The 14,769-nt window shown below is 41.1% G+C and overlaps 1 protein-coding gene across 1 annotated transcript in view; it reads right to left on the bottom strand.

Annotated features, from left to right (window-relative positions):
* The window catches only part of KIAA0895 (KIAA0895 ortholog), a 44,061-nt gene extending 34,005 nt beyond the window's left edge, over nucleotides 1-10,056 (bottom strand). Inside the window, exon 1 of the mRNA XM_040353223.1 lies at nucleotides 9,764-10,056. Coding sequence (XP_040209157.1) covers nucleotides 9,764-9,785 — 22 coding nt within the window. The 5' untranslated portion in view covers nucleotides 9,786-10,056. The remainder of the gene's footprint in view (nucleotides 1-9,763) is intronic.
* Between the last annotated feature and the right edge of the window lie 4,713 nt (nucleotides 10,057-14,769).

Here is a 14,769-nt window from a genome sequence, read left to right as displayed (position 1 = left end):
ATGAAATGTGTCAGATAAAGTTTTGCTTACTTCCTATTAAGCTCTGTAGACACTTCCCATTGTTTTTGTCTTGCTATGCAATATTAATGTCTAGTAAGTGTCCACTGACAACATCAGCAATTAATCTTAAAAATTACAAAATATCCTCGTACATAAGACTATCTATTACAACAAATTAAAACTTAAATGAGAAAGTTTAAAGCCAGAGACATCTGAGATCTTTTATTGTATGACCAAGAATGATCCATTGTGCAACTGAACAATAAAGTCTAGAGGGAAAGTTTAGGTGAACGACTGTGGCACTCTGGGTATTCAAGCAACGCTTTGCTTATAAAACATTGCTGAGAAGGACTATTTGGTGTATTCAACCATTGCTTTGCTTATGAAACAATGCTGGAACTGTATTCCACCTATTGACACTATTACAATTTAGTTCTCAGCAATTTAGTTCTCAGTGTCATTTTGTGACCCTCCCAGATAGTGTCTGCTTGTTCTAGAATGCCCGCCACCCTATCACAGTCTCACTACTGATCATTACAGTATAGCGTCTATAGCTGCGTAAATTCCAGTAAATTGCAGTATATATATATATATAAATACCATAGTTTGTAGGCGCTAAAACTTTTGACCAAACAAATTTATACAGTATACACTTATTGGGATTTTTTTTTCACCAAAGATATGTAGCAGAATACATTTTGGCTCCAATTTATGAAGAAATTCTATTTTTTGATTGGATATGTTTTATAACATAAATGAGAAAATATCAACATTTTTGGTCTTTTTTTGTTTATATAATAAAAAATTATAAACTGAGCGGTGATCAAATGCCACCGCAAGAAAGCTCTGTTTGTGGACAAAAATGATAAAAATTTGATTGCTGCATGACTGCTCAATTGGCAGTTGAGGTAGCACAGTGCTGAATAGCAAAAAATGGCCTAGTCATGAAGGCGGTAAAACCTTCTGAAGGCCAAGTGGTTAAAACACATAATTGGGGGGGTATTTACTAAAACTGGAGAGTGCAAATTCTGGTGCAGCTCTGCATAGAAACGAATTAGCTTCCATTTTTTTTGTCAAAGTTTAAATGCCTCGTACACGCAACCGTTTTTCACGACGAGAAAACTGACATTTTTTATATTGGTTGAGAAAACCATGTGTATGCACCCTAGCAGTTTTCGACGTAATAACTGTCCGAAAAAAAAATGAAACCAGCTCTCTTTTTTCTCGTCGTGTTTCATGTCAGTGTGTATGCTTTTCCAAGGGGAAAAAAATGCGCATGCTCAGAATCAAGTATGAGACGGGAGAGCGCTTTCTGGTAAAACTAGCGTTTGTAATGGAGATATCACATTCGTCACGCTGCAAATTATTGCATCGTTTAATGCAGCGCATGAAAAGCGCGAATCGTCTCTCACCAAACTCGTATATCATTAATTAGAGATAAAAAGAGACAGAAAAAGGGCGAAGAGGGGAGGGGGAGGGGAAGGGAGGTAGAGGGGTAAGGGGGGGGGGGGGGGTAAGTGGGGAACTAAGGAGAAAGAGAGAAGGAAAAGGGGGAAGAAGGGGAGGGGGGATGGACGACCCAGGGTATGAGCATGTCGACTGCCGTGATGGTCATCAGAACCATGTCTCCTGATTAGATTAGGAATTAAGCATTGCCAACCCTTCATCCGAGAAGATATAGATGTTCCAGAGCCTCCACGCCTGAAAGTGTCTCTCCTGCTTGTTTTGAGAGGTGAGGACCAAGTCCTCCAACCGCTTGATGTCCTCCACCCTTCGAATCCACATGCCCACCAACAGGGGCAACCTCTTCTTCCACCTAAGAGGGATGCAGGACTTTCAGTAGATGAAAGGAACTTCCCCTTTATAGTCGTACGTGTTGTACGCCACCGCGCTTTGGTCGGACGTTTTTTTGAATGAACGTGTGTATGCAAATCAGGCTGGGGGGGAATCACGTCGTTAAAATACTACAGGTTTTTGAACGACAGGAAAAATTATGGTATGTACGCGGCAAAAGTGTTACTCAACCCAGGGGGTGGTTAGGATGTGAGAGAGAATGGATGCTGTGAGCCGGAGTTCTAATCCATCAAGACTTCCAGCAAGATTTAGTGGCGCCCCCTTCTCTCCTATCAGGCTGAGATAGGTGGTGGTATCCCAGGAGCTCTTGGCTCTTTGGGTATCCATTCGAGCAGAGCTGTCGGGTTCCAGGTGGGTCAGGCACCAAGTTGAGTGGCAGCATTGGACTTTCCATCTCTTTTCAGTAATCTTCTGAGGGATTGGGACTCTCTGCACTAGTGAGCCTTCTAGTGCAGACATTATTAAAGCTATCATGGCATGCAGGGAGACCCTTACAACAAAAATGTACTTGTTGGCTACAGATATGAGTGTAATGAGACATAAATTTGATAAATTTAGATCTAGGAACTCAGAGGTGGAAGACTGTGTTTCAACGGTGGAGGATACAGTGACATCAGACAACAGTTTGCAGAACAGCTCTTGATAACCTTGCTAGATTTTACAGATATGCCACCCACATTTGTGGTAGAATGAGCACACAGAATCCCCCCTCATCCCCCAAACCAAGGGCCCCTCCAGGTCCCTTTCTTCTCCACTTGTTGAATTATAGGGATCTGGATCATATTCTAAAGACAGCTTGAGCAAAGTTACAGTATGAAAATACCAAACTCCTTTTTTTTCTGGACTATCCGCCCGAGGTGCAGCAACGACACAGAGCCTTTACTGAAGTGCGGAAAAGATTACGTGACAATGAAATAAAATACTATACCCTAGCAGGCTACGAGTTATCGATGGAAACCCTGCCCTCTTTTTTTCGATACTCCAATAGCTGCATCAGAGTGGCTTGACACCCGATAAACAATGTTAGATCTGCCTAGGAAATTTTTATATTCACTCCATTTATCTGGAAATTCGATTTCTGCTAAGCAACACGGGGGGGGGGGGGTCTTTTTTTTTTCAATGCTGAATACACTTGTTTGAGAAAGTTTTTAAACTATATTCTTATCTAGAGTTTTGCTAAGTAACACATTTTTCCTTTTTTAGATTATGAATACGTTTTTTTTAATCTTTGCGTTGTAGGTTATGGTATGATGATATGTCACAAGTCCATATGTATTTTTGGTCTCCTACTTTTGCTATAATGGCATCCGTATAGGTTAAAAAAAAAAAAAAAGAGATTGCGTTTCTCTATTCACTTATTAAGAGATTGACGGTTTTTCCCACCTTTCCCTTTCCTTTCCTCCCTTTTTTATTTGTTTTATGTTTAGGGGATTACTGGATATAGTAGTAGCTGTAGCCAGGTTTTGCTAATTGTTTAGGTTTGAGGCCCTTTCTACTCCCCTGCCGTGTTTGGTTGTAGTTGTTTTTAAGGGAAATAGAAAAGGGAAGGGTTTGGTATTATTGTTTGGTGTTGGTTGGGTTTTTTTTTTTTTTTACTTGGTGTGGATCCATGGTCGCTCTTTAGATGCTTTGTATGAGTTAGATTGCTCCTTATATTTTCAAATGTTTTCTGGTTCATCATGACTTTACGTGATTATAGCTCTTTTTATGTTTTATCGTGGAATGTCTGTGGGCTCAACTGCGTGGCCTTAAATGAGCATTGATGTTTCAATATTTAAAAATAATAATCTTCAAATGATTTTACTGCAGGAAAAAACATTTGATGAGAGGTAAATTATTGGCATTTAAAAAAAACTTGGTTTTAAAAGGCTTACCATGCCACTTACTTCTCTTATGGTAGGGGTGTGTCTGTTTTAATAAATACATCTTTCCCCAACATAATTGAGGACATACAGTATATATATATGGACCCACATGGTAAATAAGTTATAATAGTTTTTATGCTTTGGCAACAACGCTACGTTATAACAGCAATTTATTCCCCCTCCATTTTCTTCTATGGTATTAAATGTAGTTCTGGAAAAGATAGTCCCACACTGCCTAGCAAAATTACTTATTATGGGAGATTTCAATTCCATTTTGTCTCCAGATTAAGATAGGCCCACACCACCTAAACAATATTCTGCTGAATTAAATACCTGGGTGCAGGTGGCAGGGGTAACAGAAATCTAGCGATGGAAAAATTCAACAAAATGTATTCCTGTTTTTCCACTTCCTAAGACTTCTTCTCGAATAGATTTGGCATCTGTTAATTCAGTTTTGTTGTCGGATATTATAGAAGCCCCATATTTACTGAGTGGTTTGTCGGACCACTGTCCGCTATCCCTGTTAATATGTACTCCTGCATCTAAAACTGCATCATTATGGCGACTAGGATCTCATTGGGTCACTCATTCTGATATATCAGAAAATATGCCATCTCTGATAGTTAAATAGTGAGAAAATAATGTGGGATCATCTTCTCCAGATTTTGTATGGGATGCCTTTAAGTCATTTGTTCGGGGTCAATATATTTCAGCCATAGCGGTGCTTCGAAAGGGACAGTTGAGTACTACTCGATCTTTACAAACTCTGGTGGAGCTTCAGAAGGAATCTTATAGCTCTGACCCTAGTACTAGAAACTTTGAATTATTAATGGCTGCTCAACGCGACCTTCATTCACACATGACTGAAGTAACTTGGTTAACACTTTGTATATAATGCTGCAAGTTTTTGGGCCAAGACATCTCCATGTGTTTTATAAAATTTGACAGGAAGTCCATCTGGACCTTGAGCCTTTCCACTCTGAAAATAACCTATAGCCATCAAGACCTCCTCCGAAGTAATAGGACAAACTAAAGCCTCTCTCTCCCTACCTGACAACCACCTAGGGGTGGAAGCCAGAAGGGAAAGAAGAGATATAAAGAGAACTATAGTATTGACTAAAGGCATCTAAGATATCCTCTGGAGAGGAAACTTTTTCCCCACTCAAAATAATAATTTCTGATATGAATGTAGCTGAATAATCATGTTGTGCCAACATTGCTAAAAAATCTCCCATTTTTATCCCCTTGCTAAAATAATCTATGTCTATTTTTATATAGGTTTAAGCAGAAAGGTCTCTTCCTGATTCCATTAGATATGCCCAAATAATTCTTAGCCATAAGAAAGCTAGATATCCCAAGGTATGTTCTTCTTATAGACCTATAGCCCTACTTAATAATGAATTTACAATTTTGACAAAATGATTTACCCTTAGATTACAACCTTTGTTACCTTCTATTACTGATTCTGATCAAATAGGATTTATGCGCCAAAAGACAAGAGATATTAACCTGCATAGACTATTCACTAATTTACATACCCAACATATAAATGAAGTATCTAGAACAGTGGCCTCTTTAGATATAGAAAAGGCCATCGACGCTGTCGAATGTCCTTTCCTGTGGAAAGTCCTTAGAAGGATGGGATTCCCATTAGTGTTTATTTCTTGATTACAGATACTTTATTGAAAACCCATGTCAGCTAGAAGGAAGGTTTTCAGCTCTTTTTCAGTAATATAGGGGTACCCGACAGGTGCTGCAATCTTTCTCTGGGTCTCTTTGCCATGGCAATTGAGCCATGGAAGAAGCTCTCTCTCTGGGTCTCTCCTAATATTCTGGGACTTCGGATTGGAGGACTGGAGGAGAGAGTAGCCCTGTATGCAGATGATATGTTGCTATTTTTAAATGATGTGGGTCCATCATTACAAGGAGCTCTTAATTTGATGAATGTGTATTTTAAGATAATTAATAGAGCATATTACACACCATATAAATTACATAAAATTTGTTTATTGCACTCTCAGAGTTGTTGGAGATGTGGGTATTCCCCAGGAGATTTTTCCCATGTATTTTGGACTTGTCCTGCTATCACTGTTTTGGGCAGAGGTTTTAGATGTGATTGCTGTAGTTGCATCAATTGTTCTGGAAAGGAATATGGAGATATGCCTATTAGGATTGGTAGGTTATACCATCTCTACAGTGGTTAAAAGAACACAAATAAGTTCACTACTGTTTTATGCAAGGAAGGCAATTACATTAAAGTGGATGTAAACCCAATTTTATTTTATTTTTTTGATGTCACAATGTAGAGTATAAGATTTCCTATCATCTGTGCCCAGTCTTGCCACACAGAGTTAATCCAGCTCTGAGCAATCCTTTTTTATTGTTCAGTGAAAATTAACAGACTTCCAGATAAAACCCTGTCTAAATACAAAGTCCATTCCTCTCTCCTTGCTTTGAGTGACAGGTTATTTACATATCTAGCTTGGACATGTTTATCATATGTTATGTTATGTTTATCATAATATGAGGTGATCCACAGGTCATTGTATATTACCAGGATGTGTTATGTGGGGGAGGGGTGTATTTCTCACTTTTATACTGTGGATCACCTCATATTATGATAAACATAACATAACATATGATAAACATGTCCAAGCTAGATATGTAAATAACCTGTCACTCAAAGTCACTCTGCTCACAGTGAAAGGGACTCTGGGAATCTTTGTCCTCAGCCCCTTTCTCTGTCTCAAATATGAGATACCAGGGGTCTGTTTAGGCCTCTGCTTTCTCACCAAAGCCCCCCCAATGGTGCTCATAAAAAATTGAAACAGAAAATAATAAAAAATGATTGTAAAAAGTAATAATAAAAAAATAATAAAAAAAAACTACTGACAACAGTCCCTGCTCACTGACACCATCCACTGTTCTACTGACACCGTCCATTGCCCTACTGCCATATACATGCATGTGTGTTTGAGCTTTGGGGTACACACCCTAATGTAATAGGCTGCGCACACCTATGCATGCTTTACTACATATGCAGACTGATTTTACTGTTGTAGGTTCAGTAACACTTTAAGACCCGGTTCACACTAGGGCGGCACGAAGTCGCCCCCAAAGTCGTACAAGAACCTTTTTCTAAGTCGGAGCGACTTGCGTCGCTCCTATTAGAACGGTTCTATTCACTACAATGGGACGCGACTTGTCAGGCGGCTGAGTCGCCTGACGAGTCGCCCCAGTGAGAACCGGGTCTAACTGAACAAGCTGAAGTTAGAAGCTGATTGGCTACAATGCACAGCTGCACCAGATTTTGCACTTGTTCTCCACCAGAGATGTTTCTGTGAAGTTCACATTCACTTCTTTATAAATAAGTGTAACTACAAAAAAATAAGATATACCTCCAAATTTTCGAAGAAGGGACTGAGGAACACCTATTAGCAAAAAGATGTATGCATAGGACACACCCCCTGCCACACCCCCTTATACAAAACGAGATTAGTTAAACCCAGAAGTACATTTTTAAGCACTATTATTTTTTTATATTGACTTTTGAAATGTACTATTGCAACAATTTAGAAACCAGATGAAAGGTTTAGCCCTGTAAAAGGATTTTTGATAGATAAATAGTACCATTTATATACAGCTCTATAGATCAGACCAAAATGAGAGACAAATGAGGAGGAAAAAGGGAATTTGCTCCAAATGAGAGACAGTCCCTCAAAATCAGCGACAGTTGGGAGTTATGCTAATGTATCGATACCCCCGAAGGAGCTGCTATAATGGGGAAATGCAGAACAGATGCGAGCACCAGTCACTTTAGTATTTTTTCCAATGCTTTAATAAAAGAACTTTGAAGTAGAAGTAGGATAGAGGGTTAGAGGAGGTTTCAGATACCTTTAGCAGATCTTGAATGGCTGGATAGGCCTCTCACACAAACCTAGCCATCGTGGAACTCCTGGATATTCCTCTCTCACAGGACTTTGTAGCCAGTAGTTAGTTAATTGTAGAACAGCTTCACAGTACCAGAATCTTTAAGCCGACCCGGCAGTACTGTGAAGGTAGATTAGCTTAGGTGCGTCCTGCAACCGAGTCACCAGGCCCTTCCTGAGAGACACGCCTTCATCCTGGCTCTCTCCAGCAAAGAGTCCTACCCTTGATCTCCCCAGCTTGGATTGCTTCTTCCACGCAGGCAAGACAGCCTAGGACCACCTCTGGACAAGTAGGCCCCAGACAGGCTTCTGGGCCTACTTGCAGAACTTGCAGCAACACAGCCTCGGGCCAGCAGGCCCCGAGGTCCAGAACGAAAAGACACAGCCTCTGGCCAGGAGGGCCAGGAGGGAAGAGAGAGATCACATGGTGCCTGCCCCTTAAATATCCTCTCCCAGAATGCACAGCGGCAGAGAACCTCCTACTGGGCTGTTTCTGGAAAAATCCTATTCAATACAGCTTAACTGTGTTGTAATTCTCATCCTGGCCTGTGGTACCAATGACCTACAGTATTTCTTAAAATGCTCGCTTCTATGGCTTCAACACTTTGAGTCACAGCCCTAGAACAAATACTGTATGCAGGTAGTCAAGTGAAAGCTCCTGGCTTTCATAAGGGCTCATGTAGCTGGTGATTGTTTTTCTGCGTTTGACATCCGTTTGAAACAAACATCAAACACAGGTCAAGAGATTCATATTTACTTCAATGGTTTAGTGTGGCTGACAGCTGAGGCCGATCTTGACCTGCTCTGTGTTGTGTTCCTTTGGACACAGCAGGTCCTCCTGCCCTGTACACACGACCGGTTTTCCTGACATGCCAAAACCCGACGTTTTTCCCGATGTGATTCCTCTCAAGCCTGCCTTGCATACACATGATCAGTAAAAAAAATGCTCGACCAAAGCGCGGTGACGTCCAACACATACGACAGCACTATAAAGGGGACGTTCCATTCAAATGGCGCCACTCTTTGGGCTGCTTTTGCTGATCATCGTGTTAGTAAAAGTTTGGTGAGAGACGATTCACGCTTTTCAGTCTCGTTCTTTTCAGTCCGTTACAGCGTGATGAATGTGCTATCTCCATTAAGAACACTAGTTTTACCAGAACGAGCGCTCCCCTCTCATACTTGATTCTGAGAATGCGCATTTTTTTCCCCTTAGTAAAGCATACACAAGAGCGGTTTTCGCGACGAGAAAAAGACTGAAGGAAACACGACGGGAAAAAATAGAGCAGGTTGGAATTTTTTTGCGGGCAGTTTTCTTGTCGGGAAAACTGCTATGGAGCTTACAGACGGCCGGTTTTCCCAACCAATCTAAAAAATAGCATTTTTCTCGTCGGGAAAACCGGTCGTGTGTACGAGGCATAAGACACGTTTGCCTGCCAGGCAAATACATTGAGCTCACCCTTTTGCTGCTTTCATGTTCAAATGCACACATTTCAGCAGCCTGGGAATGAAACAAAAAAGCAGCAATGCCTGTCTATACAAACCTTAATAGTTTTGGGGCACTGGCTTACAGTACTGAATCTAGAGGATCGGGATGATGGCTGAGCAACCAGCAAGCAAGAGAAATCAACAAACGCACTTGTGTATTTTCCTGTAACTAAAAATATTAATATTATCAGAGAGCTAAATAAAAGTCTAAACAGTTTGTTTTAAAGTACCAGTACATAAAAAATAAATGTAATCACGACCCTCAAATATGTTGGATCGGGAACGATCAAGCTTGATCGTTGGCCAAATTGTAATGAGCGTAACGTCTCATTACAACGTCTCACTTGCAATTATGTTACATCTATATGTATATATTTAATTTTACGTCAGTGGCAAGGTGGTGAAAAGTAGTCCTACTCTCCCGAATGGTTGACATTACTGGGCTTTTAAGAGTGAATGGCTAAGCGCAATGCCTTTTTAATATGCTGCACTGCGTCAGCTAACAGGACTGTAAACAAGCAAAAACAGCAAAATTTTATATAGGAGAATAGACAGAAAGCAAATCATTCTAAATGATATATGTGACAACTATACCTTTTAAAGAGTACGTATATCTTCATATGTACTCACCAGTAACGCAGATGGATTCCATCGTGTTTCCTTATAAATACCGTGCAACTTCTGTTTTATGATACCTCTGCTAAGGATGTCTACCGTTACCAGGAGACTTGACGGAGAGCCAGCATTTTACTAAATGCTGCCAGTTGGTCGATGAGTTTGGTGCATTGCATGAAGATTTCTGGTATATTTCCAAAGGCATAGGCAGATGGGGAGCCTGACTCTTCTCTGACATTCAGCCTGTGGCTATTGTTCCTCTCCCATTGACAACAGGGGAAGCTTCATGCTGGAGTGGTTTAAAGCTCTACCTTGGTCACCATGGCAACAGCTAGCTGCACGTCACACACCAAATGAATAGGAATTAATTCTGTCAGTGAACTTTAGCAGCAGTGTGTGCGAGCAGAGTTCACACATCATATAGTATGTAACTGGAAAGACCGTTACCCAAATAGTAGGTAAACGGGCCATTTGAGCCCTCATTCACACCAATTGTGCATAAAGACCGATGTAAAAAACGTGCATATTTGTCTTGCATAGACTTTACACAACCTATGCCGAGACGTGCGTTTTTCTTTTTTTTTTTCATTCAAGTTTAAGTTTATTTTCAGAAAAAGAAGAAAATACAATAAAATAAAAAAATAGCGGGAGATATATCAATGACGTATATAATTGTAAACAATATAGAACAGTAGTCTCCTTTCTTCTTCCATCACGTCTATAGACATAATATCATTTAAATGAGAAAGGAAATGTAAATGAGTAGAAAGAATAAAAATATCTAAAATAATAAATTATATATGAAAAAATTTCCCTATTTATCAGGGAATTCATAAACCTCTTAATATTATTTAAAACATTAAAAATTATAATGCATATAATGCGTTTTTCTAATGTAGGCCTCTGCAGGGACACAACGAAAACAATTGTTTTCTATGTGCCCTGTTCACACCATAAAATTGCCGTCGCGTGTAGGGTTGCCACCTTTTCTTCAAGCAAAACCCGAACACTTTACTGGCACATTTTTTTTCCGTATACACTATAGACAATAGGATTGTAAAAGACCTTGGAGCAGGAGTGGACGGGGGTAGTGGGATGGACACCAACAGACTTTGAGGGATGGGAAAGATGGGATGGCCTGTATGCTTTTATGTCAGTCAGCTCATTTCAATTTTTTTTTTTTTTTTTTAATAAATATTCTTGATGGTATTTCACTATTGTGAGTTCCGTTTCTCCTTGAAGTGCTTATATGGATTTTTATCTGTGAGATCTGCTTGCAATGTCTGTTATGTTTAGCATGGCAGTTGCCCCATGGATAGACGCTGAAGTGCTGTATTACATTCTGATCTGGGGGGGGGGGGGGTTTATGGGGGCGGTGCTGTCTTTAGATATTTTTTCACATGAATGGACTTAAGTAATTGCACAGTTGGGGCCAGATTCTCAAAAAATCGCCTATCTATAGGCGGGCGTAGCGTATCTCAGATACGCTACGCCGCCGTAACTTTGTGAGGCAGGTCCCGTATTCTCAAAGAACTTGCGGCCAAAGTTACGGCGGCGTGTATCTGTGCTGGCGTAAGCCCGCGTAATTCAAAGTAGGCTAGTGTGGGCGTGTTTTATGTTAATGTATCATGACCCGACGTGATTGACATTTTTAACGAATGGCGCATGTGCGCGCATGCTCAGTATCACGTCGAATTTTCAAATTAAATTAAGCCCGCTCAATGCCTAGTCGACGTGAACGTAACTTACGTCCAGCCCCATTCACGGACGACTTACGCAAACGACATAAACACGACGCTGTTCGTACGTTTCCGACGTCCATACCCAACATGACTTACCCCTGCTTTATGAGGGGTAACTTTATGCCAGCGTATGTCTTACGTAAACGACGTATCTTGCTACGCCGGGCGCACGTACGTTCGTGAATCGGCGTATCTAGTTCATTAGCATATTCGATGCGTAAATCTACGGAAGCGCCACCTAGCGGCCAGCGTAAATATGCAACTAAGATACGACGGTGTAAGAGACTTACGCCGCTCGTATCTTAGGCAAATTTATGCGTAACTGATTCTAAGAATCAGCCGCATAGATACGACGGCTCTCATTCGAACTTACGACGGCGTACATGGTGCTACGCCGTCGTAAGTCTTTTGAGAATCTGGGCCTTGGTGTTAACTTTTTTTTTTTTTTTTTAGGTATATGTATATAGGGAAATTATTAGCAATTAATTCTATGAATTATCAGATTTTCACATCAATGGAGGATAATAAATGACATACTCAGATATATAAACATTTTTAGTTAATCACATCCATACACACACACACTCAAATACATACAGATACTGAAATATATACATATGCTCAATTACATACAGTACATGCGCACACACATATACACACACACTCAGATATATACAATCAGATACATATATATATATATATATATATATATATATATATATACACACACACAATCAGATACATGTATATATATATATATATATATATATATATATATATATATATATATATATATATATATATATATATATATATATATAAACACAATCAAATACATGCATACACACACTCAGATATTAGCCTGTACATGTGCTCAGTTATATACATGCACACACACACACACATATATATATACACACTGAGATACATACATGCACTCAGATATACATAAGCATGCATAAATACACTAGACACAACCACAACACACTATGGGGGGAATACATACATATGTAGCCTGGTAATGGGCAGCCAGCTTCTCTCCTCCCCTCTCTGTCTTGATGTTCCCTCACTCACAGCCCAGTCAGTGCAACTTCTTCCTCTTCCCGCCCACACTCACTCACAGCTCCTCTCCACTACATCAGACTGTCAGAGTGAACAGTCCTGACAGGGCTCCAGTAGCCGGAACTATAAGCAGAGCATCGGCAACTGCGGCCAGGAGGTTCTGTATCCTTCCACATAGACAAACAAGTCCCTTGTAACTAGGGATGTTTGCAGCCAGACAACTACAAATATGTAAAGATAGGTGACTTTCTGTTACATGTGATAGATGCTAGATTCTGATTAAGCTTTCATGGAGGGTGTTGGAAGACTTTATGAGGGTTCCCTGGTGTCCGGGTGTCAGGCAGTCAGAATCCCGGACAGAGTTTGTAAAAACCGGACTGTGCACGTGAATCCCGGACAGGTGGCAACCCTAGTCGCGTGAGTTCTCTTTTCTGCACAGAAATATGTATTGTTCTCTGCAAGGGCACAAAAAAAAACAAAGAAAATATTGGCCCAGATTCTCAAAGGACTTACGACGGCGCAGCGCCATGTATGCCGTCGTAAGTCCTAATCTGGCCCGTCGTATCTATGCGACTGATTCTTAGAATCAATTACGCATAGATATCCATTAGATCCAACAGGCATAAGTCTCTTACGCCGTCGGATCTAAACTGCATTTTTTTTTTACCGCTAGGTGTCGCTTCCGTCGATTTCCGCGTCAAAGTATGCAAATTAGCTAGATATGCGAATTCCCGAACGTACGCGCGGCCGCCGCAGTAAAGTTACGACGTTTACGTTAGGCTTGTCCCGGCGTATAGTTGCCCCTGCTATATGAGGCGCAGCCAATGTTAAGTATGGCCGTCGTTCCCGCGTCGAAATTTGAAAAGTTACGTTGTTTGCGTAAGTCGTCCGTGAATAGGGCTGGGCGGCATTTACGTTCACGTCGAAACCAATGACGTCCTTGCGATGTCATTTGGAGCAATGCACACTGGGATATTTTACGGACGACTCATGCGCAGTTTGTTCGGCGCGGGGACGCGCATCATTTAAATGATACACACCCCCTACCCGCCGAATTTGAATTCCGCCGGGGGATTTACGCTACGCCGCCGCAACTTACGGAGCAAGTGCTTTGAGAATACAGCACTTGCCCGTGTAAGTTGCGGCGGCGTAACGTAAATCGGATACGTTACGCCGCCGCAGGAGATACGCCAATCTACGAGAATCTGGGCCATTGTTTTCTATGTGCCCTTTTTACACCATAACATTGCTGTTCCGCAAAATAAATTCTATGTATAAAGAAAACCTGCACCTGTACGAAACGCACTCCTGAACCTTTCACTATGTACAATGCATTCCTGAACCTTACACCCTGTACAACGCATTCCTGAACCTTGCACTTTGTACAACGCATTCCTGAGAGACGTGCGTCTTTCTAATGTAGGCCTCTGCAGGGACAAAACAAAAACAATTATTTTCTATGTGCCCTGTTCACACCATAACATTGTTGTTCCGCAAAAAAAAAATCTACATAGAAAGAAAAACTGCAGCTGTACGAAACGCACTGAACCTTGCACCACGTGCAACGAACGCCAAAATCTTGCACCATGTACAACGGAATCCTAAACCTTGCACTCTGTACAACTCCTCCCTGAACCTTGTACTCTGTACATTGCACTCCTGAACCTTTCACCCTGTACGAAATGCACTCCTGAACCTTGAACTCTGTACAACGCTTTCCTGAATCTTGCACCCTGTACAACGCATTCCTGAACCTTGCACCCTGTACAACGCACTTCTGAACCTTGCACTCTGTACAACGCACTCCTGGACCTTGCACAACACACTCCTGAACCTTGCACCCTGTAAGAAATGCACTCCTGAACCTTGCACTCGGTACAACGCAATCCTAAACCTTGCACTCTGTACAACGCATTCCTGAACCTTGCACCCTGTACAACGCATTCCTGAACTTGCACTCTGTACAACACATTCCTGGCACTCTGTACGACACATTCCTGGCACTCTGTACAACACATTCCTGAACCTTGCACTCTGTACAACACATTCCTGAACCTTGTACTCTGTACATTGCACTCCTGAACCTTTCACCCTGTACGAAACGCACTCCTGAACCTTGTACTCTGTACAACGCTTTCCTGAACCTTGCACTCTGTACAGCGCACTCCTGAACCTTGCACTCTGTACAACTCATTCCCGAATCTTGCACACTGTATA

Source organism: Rana temporaria, chromosome 5 (assembly GCF_905171775.1).
Source record: "Rana temporaria chromosome 5, aRanTem1.1, whole genome shotgun sequence".
In the NCBI taxonomy this organism is placed as follows: domain Eukaryota; kingdom Metazoa; phylum Chordata; class Amphibia; order Anura; family Ranidae; genus Rana; species Rana temporaria.
Note: the sequence above shows the minus strand (reverse complement) of the source record. Positions and strands in the feature narration are given on the sequence as shown.